At 39.0% G+C, this 20436-nt stretch overlaps 1 protein-coding gene across 2 annotated transcripts in view; it reads right to left on the bottom strand.

Moving 5' to 3' along the window:
• Window positions 1–20436, bottom strand: part of TTC39C (tetratricopeptide repeat domain 39C) — a 110995-nt gene that overhangs the window by 17618 nt on the left and 72941 nt on the right. For both annotated transcript variants that reach the window (XM_072735103.1, XM_026006525.2), the window contains one exon: window positions 531–624. In XM_072735103.1, coding sequence (XP_072591204.1) covers window positions 531–624 — 94 coding nt within the window. The remainder of the gene's footprint in view (window positions 1–530; window positions 625–20436) is intronic.

Below are 20436 nucleotides of genomic sequence, written 5' to 3'. Positions count from 1 at the left end.
GAAAGCATAGTTTTGGATTCTAATGTGCAGTCAAATAAAGTAGTTACAAATGAGTTTTATCTGGGACACCTGGGTGGCTCAGTGGTTGAGCATCTGCTTTTGGCTCAGGGCATGATCCTGGTCCAGGAATCGAGTCCCACGTCAGGCTCCTCACAGGGAGCCTCTGCCTATGTCTCTGCCTCTCTCTGTGTGTCTCTATGAATAAATAAAAATCTTTTAAAAAAATGAGTTTTAGTCAACTCCTTTAACATGACCTATTATCCTAAAATCAAAATGTTGTAAGGAATGAATAAATTCTAAAGCAATAGTGACAAACACTGAGATAAGCATCATTGCTTGTCCTAACAGTCTTATTATCACAAAAGGCAGCAAGCATTTTACAAAAATCCAAAGTGAATAGCATTAATAATACAGACGTGCACAAGAATGCATTAAGACTCACAACAGGAAGCTGGACATCCAGCTGGACATAAGTTGAATGCATTAATGCCATTTCATTACAAGAAGCTAGACACACATTTCATATTTACCAATTTCATACAGACAGACATGTTGGATTTCTCTCTGATCTATCGCAAGTTCCAAAGCCGTATGGAAAGAAGTCAAGGCACTGTTGATTTGACACTAAAGAAAAAATGAAAATAGAGTTACTGGCTAAAATCTGTCATTAACATTACCATCATCCTAATTCCAAAGCCTCTTCTTCCTTAACAGTTATTTAAACAGATTAAACAGCACAGAAGAGTATGATATCAAAATTTCTGGAACATTCCAATTCACCTCAGTTGTGAGATGAACCGCAGCACAGAGCACTTCTTTTGCTCTGGTAGGAAATTCCTCCAGTGAGGGCTTAGTTCCCATTCACCTCCTAGAGCACACTCTTCAGACTTGTGCCACAGGACTTTGCTCAACTGTAACCGTAATTGCAAATCCAGCCCCTTGTTACCAAATAGGTTCTACACGGACAGGGACTATAATTCACCCTCTGGTGTATACAACAGGCGTACCTCGGAGATAACCACAGCTTCAGTTCCACACAACAATAAGTGAATATTGCAATAAAGCAAGTCAGAGGAATTTTCTGGTTTTCCAGTGCATACAAAAGTTATGCTTATACTATCCTATAGTCTATTAAGTGTGCAATAGCATTGTGTCTAAAAAACAGTGTACATACCTTAATTTAAAAAAAAACTTTATTGTTCAAGAATGCTAACCATCTGAGCTTTCAGCAAGTTGTTATCACAGATCACCACTAATATAACAATAATGAAAAAGTCTGAAATACTGTAAGGATTACCAAAATGGGACTCAGAGACATGAAGTGAGCAAATGCTGTTGGAAAAAAGCTGCCAACAGACTTTTATTTAATACAGGGTTGCCACAAACCTTCAATTTGTAAAAAAAATCCAATGTCTATAAAGTGCAATAAAGTGAAGTACAATGAACTGAGGTGTGTCTGGACCTGCCCCAGGCCAGAAAGACCCTGGTCAGTGCTGAGTGACTGTGTGAAGCCTCTTTTAGGCTGCCCTCAGCATGCTCTCTGCTCTGTGACCCACTCTCTCTCTGTCCTACAGTAGGATTCCATATCCAAAATGCTTTGTCTGGTTGCTCCTGGTCATCACATCTCCTCTACTAACCCTCACATCTGACTTTTGCATTCATCTTGCACTGTCCAGATCCCAACAGACTCTCCAATGACTGTTCTTACTTCTGACTAAATACATTTAATGTTTCTTTCCACCAAAGACCCCTTTCAAAGTCTGCCAACTTCATGCCAGAGCACCTAAAAAGCATCAAATTCAATCCTAAATACAGCAATGATAGGTGTTAATAAATATAAGTCCTAAATGCCCTAAAAATGAGATATACCCTGCTCTCCATGATTCATGTCCAGGGCTGTGCCCTGTCCCCACAGCTGGCACTCAGCTCCCTCTGCTCCACCCAGCCCTCCCTGGGCTTCCCTATGTGCTCTCTCTCTTGCTCCCTGGCCATCTCCTTGCCAGTGCCCTTTCTGCCTCTTCTCGCCCACATGGCCAGGCAGGGTTGAAAGCAACATAGAAGAAAGGCTACCACATTCCTTGGCTCCTTCAGTGATGCATGGTCACTGTGGGAGGCCTCTTGGATGCCACACGCCACACTGATGAGTCAGGGAGAGCCTTAGGACAGCCTGTGATTCCAAAGCACCATAAGCCAAACAACTCATTAACCAAGGCCCTGGGTGGATCAATAACTCTGTTCATGCTCCATCGTGATGTTTCATTTTGCCAGAATGGTTCGGACTGTTGTGTTGAATCCCTTATCACCATCCACAAAGGCTAAGGACACACATCTCCACATCAGTGATTCCTGTTCTCAAGGAGGTTAACATCTAGGTAGAGGGAATGTGAGAACAGGAGCCAACCCTGTCAGACATTCACACTGGGCTATAAGTACACTGCCACCAAGGTCCCAAAGAGGTGAAAAAAAATTTTTTTAATGCAAAAATCAATCTTGTATGCTATGTACGTGTGTGCACACGTGCCCACAAGCATGTTGCAGAGTAAGTTAGGTAGCACTGTCTTTCTAGATCAGCAGTTCTTTCCCTGCAGCATACATGCACTCATCTTAGCGTATTTGCATGAAACCATAGTGCTAGGGGTTCTTCTTTGCATGCATCTCCAAGGTCTAATTTCCTGACGCTCAATGATCACACACAGATATTTCTGGATGAGCCATCGTCCGCAAGCTGTGTCCAGCTGCGGGTACACCGCATGACAATGCAATGCCACACTGCCCTGCAAATGACCAAAAACTACTTGTGAATGTTAATTAGTGGGCAACTACTAAGTGCCTGAGGTAGTATTGGCTTGAACTACAAAGACAAATCAGAACAGAATTTTAAAAGGAAGTTTAGGAAAGAAAAAAAAAAAAAGGCAAGCAATTCAATCAACATTGTTTCTCTTTGCCCTTTCAAAAAGAATCTGAGGCTGGCATGTATCAGTTTCATTTTCAAATGGAGAAACCAAAATTCAAAGAGGTGAAGTGGTTTGGTCAAGGTCAACAAGCTAGCAATAGGGTAGTATTCACTCTGCTTTGATTGCCTCTAGAATATGCTTTTTTCAGGAAGAGCATATACAGGTATGATTACACTACGGGCTTTGAGATGGGGAGAGTATCCTGGATTATCTGGGTGGGCCCTCAATGCAATCACAAGTGTCCTGATAAGAGGCAGGCAGAGAGAGTGAGAGCTGACACACACAGAGGAGGCAGTGTGATCACAGAGTCACAGACTGGAGATGCAGCCTCAAGCCCAGGAGCCACTAGAGCCCACAAAAGGCAGGAAATGGACTGTCCTCCCAGCCTCCAAAGCCTCCACCCCCAATCACTTTGATTTCAGCCAGTGAAATAGATTCTGGAATTGTGACCTCCAGAGCTGTATGAGATTAATCATGTCTGCTGTTTTAAGCCACTAAGTCTACGATGATTTATTTCATGGCCTTAGGAAGTGAATACAGGGGATTAGTTTCAAAATTAAAACTGTGAAGAAAGTACCACTGCCCTGATGGAACTAGAAGGGATGGAGATCATTATGGAGCCTAACAATATTATCCCAAGAGTAATAAGCATAACTACAAAGTTAATTCCAGTTCTAGCCTGATTACTCATTAAAGAATTCCAATGACTAGCCATTAAAACAGTGAAAATAGATTTCCCCTTTGTTTTCACCAAAATAATTTTTTACTTAATTATTATTTTTTTAGAGAATGCATGTGCATGAAGAGGGTGAGCAGGAGTGAGGTGGGGAGGGACAGAGGGAGAGGGAGAGAGAATCAAGCAGGCTCTATGCCCAGCACTAGTGCAACTCAGGGCTGGATCTCACAACCCTGAGATCATGACCTGAGCTGAAATCAAGAGTCAGACGCTTAAACCAATGAGCCACCCAGGTGCCCCTTCATCAAGGTAATTTAAAATAAAAATGATCTAGTAGGAATTTTTATGCTATAAATTATAATATCCACAACATAACAGAGAAGGAAGAATTGTCCTCAATTTGATACCTGATTCACAGTTTAAGTTTTGGAGGAACTACATATATGCTGAGCTGAAGAGAATACAGGAAACGGGCTAGTATGAAACAGCCAGGGATCCAAAAATTGGAGGTCAAGTATCATCAAAGCCTTTGCCTGGAGAATTATTGCACAGACACTCTGTATCACAGAAACTACCTGAGGTCTCAGGTTCCTCACTGGTAAAATGAGGAAATAATGTCGGCAAGCATTATCTGCTTCCAGAGGAAGCCATGGGAAACACAAGCACAATTCTTGGCCAAATTAAGTGGAGCATATTTGTTGCCAAATTAAAATCAGCACAGTGTATAGCTACTGCTTCATTACTACAGAGATACAGTGTGTTTTTTCAGTCATTCAGGACACCTTTCTTGATAGCTGTATTCCTCTGTGCTTTAGTTGGGGCAACTATCCTCAAGACCTGTTCCTCCATTTTACCTTGACTGAATGTTGCTAGTGTGTAGGAAAACTCTGGAAGTTGATTTTTGCATATGTCACATTCTACTCATGAATTCTCATATGATTTTTAAAAACGTTTCCTCTTGGATTTCTGGGGCACAATATTCAAATCATTTGCAAATAATGGATAGTGTTGTCTTTTCCTCTACAAGAGACTTCTTTAATTGGTGAGAACTATTAGCAGACCACATGCACCCTTGCTTTATTCCTGTCTTTCATGAAGATGTTCTAATGCTCCACCATTAAGTATAGTTTGCAGCACGTTTTTAGTAGATGCCATCTTTACCAAATGAAATTCCCTTTCTATTTCTAATTTGCTAATAGTTTGGTTTTCAAAGTGGATTTCAATAAATGCCATTTGGATACCTAGTGATGGTTTTATCAATTACCTCCTTAATGCAGGTTATAACAGAAAGACATTTCCTCATGCCGAACCATGCTCACCTCTTTGAAATAAGCCCTACTAAGGTCATCATCATATGGCACTTAAAAAATATATTGTTGGATGTGACTTGTTAGTATTTATTTAGATTTTGTATACTCAGAATGAAGTTGACCTATATTTTTTGTTCAGGGCTCTCCTCCAGGAGTTGATATCAAGATAATGCCAGAACTTGCACACTTGTAGGAAATAATTTAATATTTTCTATGCTCTGGAACTATGTAAATAACTGGTTCACTATAAAGCCATATCTTTCAATTGAATAATTCATTTAAAATGTTTAAAATACCAGAGTGCCTGGGTAGCTCAGTGAGTTTAGCATCCAACTCTTGGTTTCAGCTCAGGTCATAATCTAAGGAGGATGACATCAAGCCCTGCATGAGGCTCTGTGCTCAGCACTGAATCTGTTTGTCCCTTCCCCCCAGCCCCATGCTCCTTTCCCCACTCATGCTCTCTCTCAAATAAAATCCTTAAAATGTTTAAAATACTGTAATTAAATTTCTTTTAATGGATATACAACATGACAAAGAATATTAAACTTTAGTCAACAGTACCAGATTTCAGTGCCAACTTCAAAACCAACAAAATTTTGAACCTTGGGAAATAAATTTATTTATAAATCTCAGGAGATATTGAAATAAATGAATTAATGCACATAAAATGCTCTTAGGGAAGGTACACTGTCTTTAAAAATAGGTCTATCTCGCTTGTTAGTATTGCTGGGAAATAAATCACAATATTGTTTTCCAACATTTAGAAAGATTTGCAATAAATAGCAATTGAGCTTCTCACTATTGTTTTTAGACCACTGGAAGAAATTCTAGATTCTTTCCTGGAGCCATAATTAAAAGCTGTTTGAGTTAAGGTTCTACCACAAATACAGAAGTGTGTATTCCTGCCTAACACAAACACACACATACCTGAAGAGACAGGGGTCAAAGAGAAAGGAAATCTGTAAGTGACCACAAATCACATTTTCCAATTTTAAAATGTAAAATATTTCCACTACAATATATCTTTCAAGTCCTTTAGAAAGAAAAGATTTCAAAGTACAAATATGAAAATACAAAAAGTCTGAATAATTTTCAGAGTCAGCACAGTAAGATTGGGGTTACTAATGTTACATTCTGTTCTACTGGAAGATTCCCACTAGTAACATCAAGCTGAGAAGATACACTGAATTCAGCTACCAAGCCAAAGGTTTCCTTTCTAGAATTGCAAAAAAAAAAGTGGAAATGGAAACAAGGCCAAGCCCTTTTGGGGGCCTGACCCAGACTCTAGTGCCAGAAGGACTTCAAGTTCCAGACTTCTCTCAATCTGAAGGCAAGATTCCACTTCCCAAGCTAACAGTTTCCTTTTGTGCTCCCTCCAAATCGCATTTAACATCAAATGACAGCCCCAGCTCACAAACAAAAAGGTCTCAGCTCAGAGCCATTCCACTGGCATTCAAATAATGTTGGTATCACTCAATTCTGCTGTTAAACACCAAAGAGGATCATTGTTGTGATAGCAAATCAAAGAACATGACAGTGTTCTGTGGACTCAGGTGCTAGGAGAGGGTGATGCCCATACAGACCACTCTAATAATCACTTGAAAATTTCCAGCTCTGTTAGACACAGAAGTTTGTAAGTTATAAGCACATCCTTTGAAGAGGTTTTAAGTAACCAGTATGCAGAGTTTGTTAGACACAGAGTTCCTGAGATGTGTCAAGAATACAATACGTACTCTGCAAGTAGAGCCTGTGTGCATGTGTCAGAGAACAAAAGTGCCACGAGGTCTCTGTTATTCACGAGGCACCCAGGTACTAAATATACATGAGACTAAATATACAAAAAGCACTCAATATTCAGAATACTAAGTACACATGAAACGCTAGTAGTTAGGTGGCCTTAATCTGACCATCTACTGGTAACACGCTTTCTGGCACCATGTGTCCTCTACCCAAGAAACACTAATAAAACCCCTGAGGGTCGTTTTAGCTGTGGCCAGTGATGTGCAGAGTCAAGCAAGACATTACACACTGTACCCCAGGATTCAGCGTGGCCTTTCCGCCTGCCCCTGCACACCATCCTAAGAGCATTAACCTACGCTATCCTCTTCGCCTTGCTTCTTGCTGTGTTTTACACTGATCGAACCATGTGATTCAAGCCCATTTTAAATTGGCACATGTCTCTTTCGTTTTGAGACCTCTGGGGGAACTTGCTAGCTCTGCACCCGGTAGGGTATCAGGGGCATCTATGTGAAAACAAAGGAATACCCCAAGTGCCTGTGAGGAGACACCAGTTGGCATAAATATGGGCTGAATTATGTCCCCCAAAATTCATATGTTGAGGTCCTAATCCCTAGTATCTCATAGTATATTTAGAGATAAGATCTCTAAGGAGGTAATTACATTAAAATGAGGTCTTTGAGGCAAGCCCAAATCCAATATAACTGGTGGCCTTTCTTTGGGGAGCCATTCTCCTATGTGATGGGAATGGGACAGGTCCTGCTTCTCTGGAAAAACCTTTCTGATCTCAGCAAGAATATGAGCACCTGACCTAAGCTCAGCAGATCATAGTATCTCCTCCTCCCTCCCACTCAGAATCCACTCCTGCATTTTTCTCACAGGTTATGAATGTGGGCAGGTTTGATTTATGTGCATATATAGTACATCTAAGTTACTCTCTATACAAACTATGTAATTTGTATAAATACTAGACTACTTGTCCCAAAGGTTTTATCAATGTACATATGTACCAATAGTTTAAAAGAGGCCTATTTACCTAAAACTTTTCCCAACAGAGAATGTTTTTAGTATTTGCCAATTATTTTTACCCTTAATTTGCATCTCTTTAATTCTATCATCAGGATCATATGTTACTAGTTGTGTATCTTGCCTTATGGCTTGTCTGTTTAGGTGTTTTGGATCTTTTTCTTTTTGTATGCTTATCCTTTTGTGATGTTCCAGGTTTATTAGAGTTCTAATGTTAAGGATGCTAATCCTAGCTTTATTCCTTATGTTTTTAACTTTATGATATTTTGTAATACAGAAATTCATTTTTATGTCTGTTCCACCAATATTTTGATCCATGTACTATCAATTCTATCAGTCTTTTGTTTGTTGTTTTGGTCCTAGAGTTCTGTTTACACAGTTCTTGATGGGGGAGGGTGGAGCTTTTAATACCACTACACACACGGAATCTATGAATTATGCATAATGAGGGGAACTTTTCAAAATGCCATAAATATGGCTGCTCTCATTCTGACAAAAATCCAGCGGCTAACAAAATAGAACTATCATCACAGCACAACCAAGGGAGGCAAAGGGCAAGAGGCCAGAGTATTCACTCAAGGTTTGTGTGTGTTCACACACACAGACATTCACGCTCACACTGTCGCACTCACTCTGAAACCCTGCTGTCTGGAAGCCAGGCACTGGTCAAGGCATTTGAGATATGCAGTGACCCAAAGTCCCTGCCTTGAGGAGCCTGCATTTTCATTCAAATGAGGAGAGACAGACAACGAGCCAACAAGTAAAGCACTTTACTCCATGTGTCCAGTGAATAGGAGTCTCTGGGCAGAAATGAGGAGGGGTGGTGAAGAGTCAGGGGGACCGTGGCAGGAGTGAGGCCAACACATCCAATACACAGTCACACAAGGTCTCCTTGAGAAGGTGAATGAACAAAGTCAAAGGAGGTGAGGAAGTGGCTCTTCCCTCACTCAGCTTCTATTTCCTCCATCCCCCCTGTCCCCAGTCCTCTCCACCCATGATGACCACCGCCAGTTCATCTGGCACTTTTATTGCCTTGAGTGATCACCCTTCATGCATTCAACATTGCTATTCATAATTAGATTGTAAGTTTCTTTAGGGGCAGGGGCTTTTTCTACTCCTCTTGGCATCCTCCAGAAGGCCTTTTACATCACAGGCAACAAATCTCTGATTATGCACAAAAAAATGGAATATGGTAGTTATATTTTCAGCACCTCCACATGGATAGCAATTCTCTTGGAAAAGGAGTTATGTAACCAAATCCAGCTCTAATGAATGTAAAACTGAATAATGCACCAGTTACAACATTTCCTTGGTCCCTCAACAGTTACACACATGATGTCAACAAAATCTGTGATGGAAAGTGCTTTATACTGGATTTACAACCCAGACAAAATTCTGTCTAAACAGGAAAAGCCCTGACGAAGCACCATGTGCTAGCACTGTGCCATATCCACATTATGCTATCTAAGGCTGGCATGGGAGGCACTGTCCTCTTTTCACACACAAGGACACAGGCTCAGAAAGCTTGGCCAGTCAAGAAGTAGAAGAGTTTCATTTTGAGCTGAGTCTGATGCTTTTTCAGCTATACTATACCATGTTGCTTTTTAAAATGACAGGGAACTTATGTGAAAAATAGCAGTAAATTTAAAAGAAATGTGTGTATATTAACAATGGTATCAAATAACTAAAATTAGGGATGCCTGGGTGGCTTAGCGGTTTAGTGCCACCTTCAGCCCCAAAGTGTGATCCTGGAGATCCAGGATCGAGTCCCGCATTGGGCTCCCTGCATGGAACCTGCTTCTCCCTCTGCCTGTGTCTCTGCCCCTTTCTCTGCGTCTCTCATGAATAAATAAATAAAATCTTAAAAAAAAAAAGAACTAAAATTAACAGTGTAGAAGATAATGCAAAGAATTACCTCAGAAAAATGAAGACCATGGAAATACACTAATCTACAGAAAGTCACACTACTCAAAAGGCAATTCAAGATAAACAGATACACCAAGAAAATCAATGGAGAAGATCTACTATCCACAGAGGTTGGCATGAGAGGAACAGAAGCCGTAGTCAGGAAAGCAACTGAGAAGTTTTCCTATAACTGAATCGCATTCTCTATAAAGGATGGCAAATGGGCAAGCTTCCTATATATTTTCCCCCCACAAAGAGGAATTAAAGACAAGTTGTAAAAAGCTGAAGCAATCCCAGGTACTTCATTTTGAAGATTAAAGAACCATAAAAACATTTTTATGACAGTTCTGTTGAGATACATTTCACATCAGAAAACCCATCCTTTTAATTTATACAATTAAGGTGCACCTGGGTGGCTCAGTTGGTTAAGCATCTGCTTTCAGCTCAAGTCAAGATCTTGATCAGGTCTGAGAATCAAGCCCCATGTTGGGCTTCCTGCTCAGATGGAAGTCTGCTTCTCTCTCTGCTCCTCTCCCACACCGCTCATTCTCTCTATATATTATAAATAAAATCTTTTTAAAAAGTAAAATAAAATATATAACTAAGCAGCTTTTAGTATATCCACAGAATTATAAAATTTGAAAGCTGGGGGGGGACCTTAAAATTATGTAGTCTAGTGTTTCTCAAAGTGGATTCCACTAAACCTTTCAGGTCTCATAGGCTACTATATAAAAATGAATTTTCTAGGTCAAACAAACTGGATAAACGTGGACAACATACCTGCATACTCTAGCTTCCTCACAGTGCAGAACTAAAATCTCTGAGCAGTCTTGGCATATCTGGATTTGCCTGACATGGCACCTCTTTTCATGGAACGTGTCCAAACTAGTCCCTCAAATCAGGACTCCAGGGGTAGATGCTTTGGAAAAACGAATTTTCCAAGGGAAGAAACAGTGACAGAGAATGCTGACTCCCTTGACTGAGACCTTATAGCTCCTTCATGTTGTCTGGCCTATGAGCAGCCATTTGGAAGGAGATAACATCTTTTTTTTCTTTTTTTTAAGATTTTATATATTTATTCACAAGAGACAGAGACAGAGACAGAGAGAGAGAGAGAGAGAGAGAGAGAGAGGCAGAGACACAGGCAGAGAGAGAAGCAGGCTCCCTGAGGGGAGCCTGAATTGGGACTCGATCCCAGGTCCCCGGGATCATGGCCTGAGCCAAAGGCAGATGCTCAACCGCTGAGCCACCCAGGCGTCCCGAAACTATGTCTTTATTGTTTATGGCAGAGCCAAACCAGATCTTCAGACTTAGTTCTGTGCTCTTTCTACAGTACTACATCTCAAAAGCAACAGGACAACAGATTCCCAAAGCTAACAAGCCCTCTACCAGACACCGTGGAGAAACGAAGACCATCACACCAAACAAAGCCAGGCACAGATTCAAGAATTCCGTGTGCCTGTGCATTGAGTCCAAAATTATAAAGACAAACAGGAGAATTCAATATGATGCTATGAAAAAATATAAAATTTCATACATGAGCTCTGGACTAGAGGTAGGTAAAAGTGAGCCATTCTCTTTCCTAAAACCAGACTCTGTCACCTCTCCAGGAGGAGTTTACCGTATTCTCCTTGACATCAAGAGTGAGGGACAAAGGACTGGAACACTGTATGGATATGCAAACCCATGTTTAAAATAGGAGATAAACAAGTAAAACATTAAACTCCTCTTTCGATCGGATTTAAATCCTTTCAATCGGATTTAAAGAAAAATCTATTCAAAGACAGGTAAGCAGAAATGAAAACAAGAATATACACAATCCTGAAAGGCAAAGGAAAACAATGCACATGGATCACATACACAATTAAATATGAACAAGGAACTCCTCTATGAGAAAGGAGATTTGGGTTGAGAAACAAAATCAAATGATCTCGTTTCCCTAAGTCATTCCTGTTCCACCTGCTTCTCTCCAACACACGTTCCAGCCCCACTGAGCTTGAATCCCACAGTAGGTAGCCTCTTCTAGGCTTTGGGTTTGAAGGCAGGCTAATCCCCCATGCTCTCATCTCTACCTTCAAACTCCCACATACGCTTCAACAGCCTGACCTCTAATATTCATGAGGCACCTGGTTATTAGTATGGGCATCACCCTTCACTTCTGTGTTGTCTTTCCCAGCTATGAAAGTGGCATCATCGGTGAGCCAAGCATGCCTTTCCTTCCAGTAGGCCCGTGTTTATGTTTCAAAGCCTGGCCACATCTCCATCTGCTTGCTGCCTGCCTGCTATGCAGTAAGGCTCTTCCCATGCAGGAGACTGTCCCCCCAGCTCTGCAGGCTTAATGGCAGCCCTGTCATCATCCCAGCCAATGATGACTAGCACTCATTCAGAGCTCCATGATCAGCATAGGCTTCCCAGTTTGCCACATCACTGAATCTTAAAAGCAAAATTAAGCCCTAGGTTCCCTTAGCTCTGGAGCTACGGCCAGGCAGAGGATGAGGGCCACAGAGAGACTCAAACAAACCTACCAGACAATTTACATAATATATGAGATCAATCGTAAGAACAAAAGACACTGGCCAATGAACATTTTATAGCCCTAAACCTTCAGGCAGCCTAAAGGAAAGCTGTTTCTTCTACTCACAACACTGCTGACACCAGCTGTGTGGGTTTTCCACAGCAAGGAATCCCCCAATTCTCTCCTGACATCAACTGGGGGTCCTCCAATTTAATACAATTCTAATACTAACTACTTGAAGTGAGTGGAGTCCTCTTCAGTTAGGGTCTCAGTCTTACAGGATTCAGGCAAACACTTTACTTATTATTACTGGCTCATTATTAAGGATTTTATAAAGGATACACGTGAACAGCCAGAGTTCCAAAGGGGTCCTGAGCATAGAAACTTCTGTCCCTTGGAGTTTGGGATGTGGCACTCTCCCAGCATATGGATGTTTAACCTATCTGGAAGCTTTCTGAACCCCATCATGTAAGGATTTTAATGAAGAATCCACTAGTTAAGTTTGATTGATTACATCATTTCTCTATGGTAACTAACTCAATCATACCTACCAGCGCCCATCCTGCAGCTACCTAGAAGCTACCAGTCAGTGCATTAATACAAACCCAGGGTAAAGTTGAAAAGAGCTTCTCATGAGTAACAACACACTCTTCTATCACCTCTCAGGAAATTCCAAGGTTTTAGAGCTCTGTGCCAGGAACTAGGGACAAAGACCAAACATATTTCTTATGACAGCACAATATTATTAGTCCCCAAGCCCTTTCACGTAAAACAAAACGCAAGCTAAGTTTCAAAGAATACAATATAATCCCTATCTATATAAGAACACTAATGTTTCACTATTAAAAGAAGTATATATGGGCACTGGGCCAGCTCAGCTAAGTGACTACCTTCGGCTCAGGTAGTGATCCTGGAGTCCCAGAATCCAGACTGGGCCCCACTTCAACTCCCTGCTCAGTGGGTAGTCTGTCTCTCCCTCTCCCTCTGCTCCTCCTCCCAACCTTTGCTCTTTCTCTGTCAAATAAATAAAAATCTTTAAAAAAAATTTTTAAAAAGAGGAGTATAAAGTTTTTTAAAAATGAATTTTAAGGGATCCCTGGGTGGCGCAGCGGTTTGGCGCCTGCCTTTGGCCCAGGGCGCGATCCTGGAGACCCGGGATCGAATCCCACATCGGGCTCCCGGTGCATGGAGCCTGCTTCTCCCTCCGCCTGTGTCTCTGCCTCTCTCTCTCTCTCTCTCTCTCTCTGTGGGACTATCATAAATAAATAAAAAATTAAAAAAAAAATTAAAAAAAAATGAATTTTAAAACAAGCTAAATTAAAGAAAACTAGAAATAAAATGGAGGTAAAAAACAAACTGATAAAAAAAAATCACATCTAAAAGCCAGGGTAGAAATAAAATAAAATAAAATAAAAATAAAAGCCAGTGTAACCTCAAAGCCCAAACATAAAATAAACACAAACTTATAAAATACTACAAATAAAGTAGCACAAAAAATACCACAAGTAAAAAGTAACACCATACTTTTACATATTAATAGTATTGGCTTATTTTTTTTTTTAAAGTAGGCTCCACACCCAGCATGGAGCCCAATGCAGGGCTTGAACTCACAACCTTGAGGTCAAGATCTGAGGTGAGATCAAGAGTCAGACATTTAACTGGCTGAGCCACCCAGGTGCTCCAGTACTGGCATATTAAGTAATACGTGGAAATTTAAAAAGTGCAAAAGAAAATGAAAATGCATATAATTTTTAATATTAAAGCATTATTGAATAAATGCTATTAAAAATTGATTTCAAATGGGTACTTGATGAGGAACAGAAAAATATGTTAAATGTTTAGTGATAGTTTCATTACTTTAAGGGACCTGCTTCTCCAAAATGTAAAAAAGATACTCTATTAATCAACTCATTCTTAAAAAATAACAGATTTTTAAAGCCCAGTAAGAATAAGCCTCCTTGGATATTTATATTTACATTTATATTCACATTTAAATATATATTGTTTGCTAATAAATTACATATAAAACATACTGTCCAAAAATAACATTACATAATACATATATGTGTGTATATATATAATTTATGAGCAAATAAAGGCTAAAGAACATTGGATTAAGAAAGAATCCCTGACTTCTAGTTCCTCCTTAATTCCAAAATAACTATGTACACGTGCAAATACTTATGTTGTTTACTATAGACAGGACAGGACAGATGTACACACAAAATAATTATAAAGTCTAATAGAAATACAAGGACATGTCTAAATTAGCAGATATCCTTAGAAATGAATAAGAAATATTCTATATAGAATATCAATTAAATTTCCCTATAATATAGAGAAACTGACAAACTAATAATTTAGTATATATATACATATATATGAGAAAAGTGGATAAAAATACTAAAAAGGTATTTTTGGGTTTTTTTAAAGATTTTTTTGGGGGGGGAGAGAGAAAGAAACCACAAGCAGATTCCCCATTGAGTGCAGTGCCTGATGCAGGGCTCAATCTCACAACCCTGAGATCAAGACCTAAGCTAAGATCAAGAGTCATACATTTAATTAACTGAGCCACCCAGGCACCCCACTAAGTAGGTTTTTTTTTTTTTTTTTTTAAATGATAGTCACAGAGAGAGAGAGGCAGAGACACAGGCAGAGGGAGAAGCAGGCTCCATGCACCGGGAGCCCGACATGGGATTTAATCCTGGGTCTCCAGGATCGCGCCCTGGGCCAAAGGCAGGCGCTAAACCACTGCGCCACCCAGGGATCCCCTAAATAGGTATTTTTAAAGGCAGTAGTGATATGTTATTCAGAGGATTATAAAATCACAATTATAAAAGCTAAAGAACATTTATTTAAAAACATCTATAAAAGGCGGAATATAAAGACATCTCAAAAATAGATGCCATCTGAACCTTTTCTGAACACAACACTATGAAACTAGAAATCAACCATGAGAAAAAAAATCTAGAAAGAGCACAAATACAAGGAATTTAAATAACATGCTACTAAACAATGAATGGATCAACCAAGGATTCAAAGAATAAATCAAGAATCAAATAGAAAAAAATGAAAATACAATGGTTCAAAATCTTTGAGATGCACAAAAATGGTTCTAAGAAGTTTATAGCAATACAGGCCTACCTCAAAAAGCAAGAAAAATCTCAAACAACTTAATCTCACACCTAAAGGAGCTAGAAAAAAGAATCCAAACTCAACAAAAGGAAGGAAATAATAAAGGTTAGAGCAGAAATAAAGGATATAGAAGCTTAAAAAACCAGTAGAATGGATCAATGAAACCAGGAGCTGGTTCTTTGGGAAAAAGAAAAAAAAAATCAACAAAATTGCTAAACCTGTAGCCACACTCATTATATTAAAAAAAAAAAAAAATCCAAATAAAATCACTAATGAAAGAAGAAAAAAAAAAAAAACCAACACCACAGAAATACAAATAAATCTAACAGAATACTACGAAAATCTATGTGCCAATAAATTGGACAACAGAAGAAATGGATCAATTCCTAGAAACACATAACCTACCAAAACTAAAGCAGAAAGAAGTAGAAAATTTGAACAGACCAATCCCCAGCAATGAAATGAATTAATAATCAAAAAACTCCCAAAACACAAAAGTCCAAGATCAGATGGCTTCACGGGCAATTCCCACCAAACATTTAAAGAACAGTTAGTACTATTCTTCTCAAACTATTTCAAAAAATACAAGAGGAAGGAAAACCTTCAAATTTATTCTATGAGGTATTACTCTGATAACAAAACCAGATGAGGGATCCCTGGGTGGCGCAGCGGTTTGGCGCCTGCCTTTGGCCCAGGGCGCGGTCCTGGAGACCCGGGATCGAATCCCATGTCGGGCTCCCGGTGCATGGAGCCTGCTTCTCCCTCCGCCTTTATCTCTGCCTTGTCTCTGCCTCTCTCTCTATATATGACTATCATAAATAAATAATAAAAAAAAAAACCAGATGAAGTCACCACAAAAAAGAGAACTACAGATGCCAAAATCCTCAACAAAATATTAGCTAATAGAATCCAACAAGATATTTTAAAAAATCATATACCACAATCAAGTGGAATTTATTCCCAGTATACAAGGGTGGTTCAATATTTGTAAAACAATCAATGTGATACATCATATCAATAAAAGAAAGAATAAAAACCATACGATCATTTAACAGATGCATTTGACAAAGTACAACATCCATTCATGATAAAACCCTCTACAAAGTAGGTCTACAGGGAACATGTCTCAATACAATAAAGGCCTCATATGAAAAACCCACAGCCAACATCATAGTCAGTGGTGAAAAACTGAGAGCCCTTCCCATAAGAGCTCTTCCTATAAAGTCGGGACCAAGACAAGGTTGTCCACACTCCCCACTTTTATTCCAACTTGTGGCTGGAAGTCCTAGCCACAGCAATCAGATAACAAAAAGAAACAAAAGGCATCCAAATCAGTAAGGAAGAAGTAAAAAGCTCACTATTTGCAGATGACATACTATATGTAGAAAACCCTAAAGACTCCACTAAAAAGCTACTCAAACTGATAAATGATTTCAGCAAAATCACAGGACACAAAAACCAATGTACAGTAATCTGTTGCATTCCTATACACTAATAATGAAGCAGCAGAGAGTGAAATTAAGAAAACAATCCCATTTACAATTGCACCAAATACAATTAAATACGTAGGAATAAACTTAACCAAAGAGGTGAAAAACCTGTACTCTGAAAAGTTTAAGACACTGATGAAAGAAATTCTAGATGACACAAAGACTAGAAAGACATTCCATGCTCATGGGCTGGAAGAATAGATATTGTTAAAATGTCTATACTGTCCAAAGCAGTCTACACATTTAATGCAATCCCTATCAAAACAGCAACAGTATTTTTCACAGAATTAGAATAAACAATCCTAAAATTTGTATGGAACAACAGAAGACCTCAAATAGTGAACTTGAAAGAAAAAAAAAAAAAACCGGAGGTATCACAATTCCAGATTTCAAGTTATATCATAAAGCAGTAGTAATTAAAACAGTATGGTACTGGCATAAAAACAGACACACAGATCAAAGGAATAGAACAAAAATATGCCCACAATTACATGGTCAATCAATCTTTGACAAAGCAGGAAAGAATATCCAACGGGAAAAAAGACAGTCTCTTCATCAAATGGCGTTGGGAAACAGTACAGCCACATGTGAAGGAATGAAACTGAACCACTGTCTTTCACCATATAAAAGAAAAACTAAAAATGGATTAGATACCTAAATGTGAGACCTGAAACCATAAAAGTCCTTGAAAGGAACACAACTAGGCAGTAATTTCTCTGACACTAGCCATAGCAGCATTTTTCTAGGTATGTCTCCTGAGACAAGGGAAATAAGTTAAAATAAGCTATTGAAACATCAAAATAAAAAGCTTCCACACAGCAAAAGAAACTATCAGCAAAACTAAAATACAACCTACAAAATAGAAGATATTTGAAAATGACATATTTGCCAAAATATATAAAGAACTTATAAAACTCAACACCCCCAAAACAAATAATCTAATTAAAAATGGAAAGAAGACAAGAACAGACATTTCTCCAAAGACATCCAGATGGCTTACAGACAGACACATGATAAGATGCTCAACATCACTCATCAACAGGGAAATGTAAATCAAAATTACAATGAGATATCACCTCACACCTGTCAAAATGATAAAATCAAAACACAAGAAACAACAAGTGCTGATGAGGATGTGGGGATGAAAGAACTCTCATGCACTGTTGGTGGGAATGCAAACTGGTGCAGCTACTGTGAAAAACAGTATGGAGGTTTCTCAAAAAATTAAAAATATAACTACCCTAAAATCCAGAAATCATAATAGTATTTACCCCAAAATACAAAAACACTAATTTAAAGGGATACATGCACCCTTGTGTTTACTGCAGTATTATCTACAATAGCCGAATTATGGAAGCAGCCCGTGTCCACCGATAGATGAATGGATAAAGAAGACGTGGTATGCGTGTATGTGTTTGTGTGTATACAAACACACACACATATATATACATACATACACATACTAGAATAGTTTTCCATTGTACAAAAGAATGAAATCTTGCCATTTGCAATGATATGGAGAGAGGTGGAGAACATTACACTAAGTGAAGTAAGTCAGAGAAAGACAAATACCATATGATTTCACTCATATGTGGAATTTAAGAAAAAAATGAACAAAGAAAAAAGACAAATCAAGAAACAGACTCTTAACTATAGAGAATAAAGTGATGGTTACCAGGGGAGATGTTGGTGGGAGGATGGGGGAAAAAGGGGATGGGGATTCAAGAGTACACTTAAGATGGAAAAAAAATTAATGAAGAAAGCAAAAAAATTTAACAAGAAAAAAGTGGATTGTATCTGTCTTAAGGGATTTGACTCAGTAATAGAAGGAAAAACAAAAGTGTTAATATTCTTGAATTACAGCAGGTATAAGAATTAAACCATATCTTTATCTCACACATGCAAATAGATATGAGAATATAATAAGAGTTTTTAAAACATCAGTGTACACCCTATAAGAAATAAATAAAACATCAGTGTACAATCTAGAAGGAAATAATTGTCTGTGTATCCCCATTTAGGCAGAAGATAAATTTCTGAAGAAATGAAGTCTGTTATAACAAAAATGTATACATCTTTGAATGTTCTTTTCACAACACAATGTAATAATAGTTATCAAATTAAGGTATTAGAAGAGGGGAAATATATAAGTACCCCCTATGATTATATTATACACTAATTTGAGCAAATATACAAGGAAAATACTTTTTTACTGAGAAGTCACATTCAGTTGCATCAACAGTTTATATCCAGGGCAGCCCAGGGCAGCCTGGGTGGCTCTGCAGTTTGGTGCTGCCTTCAGCCCAGGACGTGATCCTGGAGACCCGGGATTGAGTCCCCACGTCAGGTTCCCTGCATGGAGCCTGCTTCTCCCTCTGCCTGTGTCTCTGCCTCTCTCTCTCTCCCTCTCTCTGTCTCTCATGAATAGATAAATAAAATCTTTAAAAAAAATATAAAAAACAATTTATATCCAAAGGAAAAAAGGGGCAGTATTATATTCATACAGAAAATATCCTCAGTAACTTTTTTTTAAACATCTATGAGATAGAATTCAAGTATCATAAAGTTCACTCAAAGGATACAATTCAATGATACTTAATTTAGTACAGAGTTGCACAACCATTACCATAATCTAAGTGTCAAATTTTTATCATCCCAACAAGAAACCCTGCACCCACTAACAGTTATTCTATTCTAACTCATCCCCCGCCCCCAGTAAGCAATAATCAACTAAATGCCTCTGTAGATTTGCCTGTTCTAGAAATTTCATATAAATGGAATCATACAATATTTGCTCTTTTATGGTTGGCTTTTTTCACTTAACATGCTTCCTAGGTTCACCCATGCAGTAGCATAAATCAGGACTTCATTTCTTTTTATTGCTGAATGATGCAATTATTCATTGTATGGATGCACATTTTGTTTATCCATTCATCAGCTGATGGACATTTGAGTTGTTTCCACTCTGCTCTATGAATAATAATATGGACATATGTTTTCATTTCTCTTGGATGTATTCCTAAGAATGTGACTTGTGGGTCATATGGTAAATCTATGTTTAGTATTTTGAGGAACTGCCAAGCTTTTCCCAAGTGGCTGTACCATTTTACATTCCCACCAGCAATGAATGAGGTTTCCAATTTCTCTAAGAACATGCTTGCCTGCACTTGTTATTGGCTGTCCTTTTTATTTTTGATTTTTTTAAAAAAGATTTTATTTGAGACAGCAAAATGAGAGAGAGCATGGGTAGGGGGCATAGAGAAAGCAAGCGAGGGAGGAAGAGGTAGGTAGAGAGCGACTGAGGGAGGAGGAGGCTCCTTGTTGAGCAGGGAGCTCAATGCTGGGCTCAATCCCAGGACCCTGATATCATGACCTGAGCCAAAGGCAGATGCTTAACCACTAAGCCACTCAGGTGCCCCAGCTGTCTTTATTATTATAGGTAGCCTGGCAGATATGAAATAGCATCTCACTTGGTTCTTTTTTTTTTTTTTTAAGATTTTATTTATTTCTTCATGAGAGACACACAGAGAGAGAGAGAGAGAGAGAGAGAGAGGCAGAGACACAGGCAGAGGGAGAAGCAGGCTCCATGCAGGGACCCGGCGTGGGACTCGATCCTCGGTCTCCTGGATCACGCCTGGGTCTGAAGGCGGCACTAAACCTCTGAGCCACCCGGGATGCCCTCACTTGG

The sequence above is a fragment of the Vulpes vulpes genome, chromosome 13 (assembly GCF_048418805.1).
Source record: "Vulpes vulpes isolate BD-2025 chromosome 13, VulVul3, whole genome shotgun sequence".
Taxonomy (NCBI): Eukaryota; Metazoa; Chordata; class Mammalia; order Carnivora; family Canidae; genus Vulpes; species Vulpes vulpes.
This window is presented reverse-complemented; position numbering and strand designations above follow the sequence as displayed.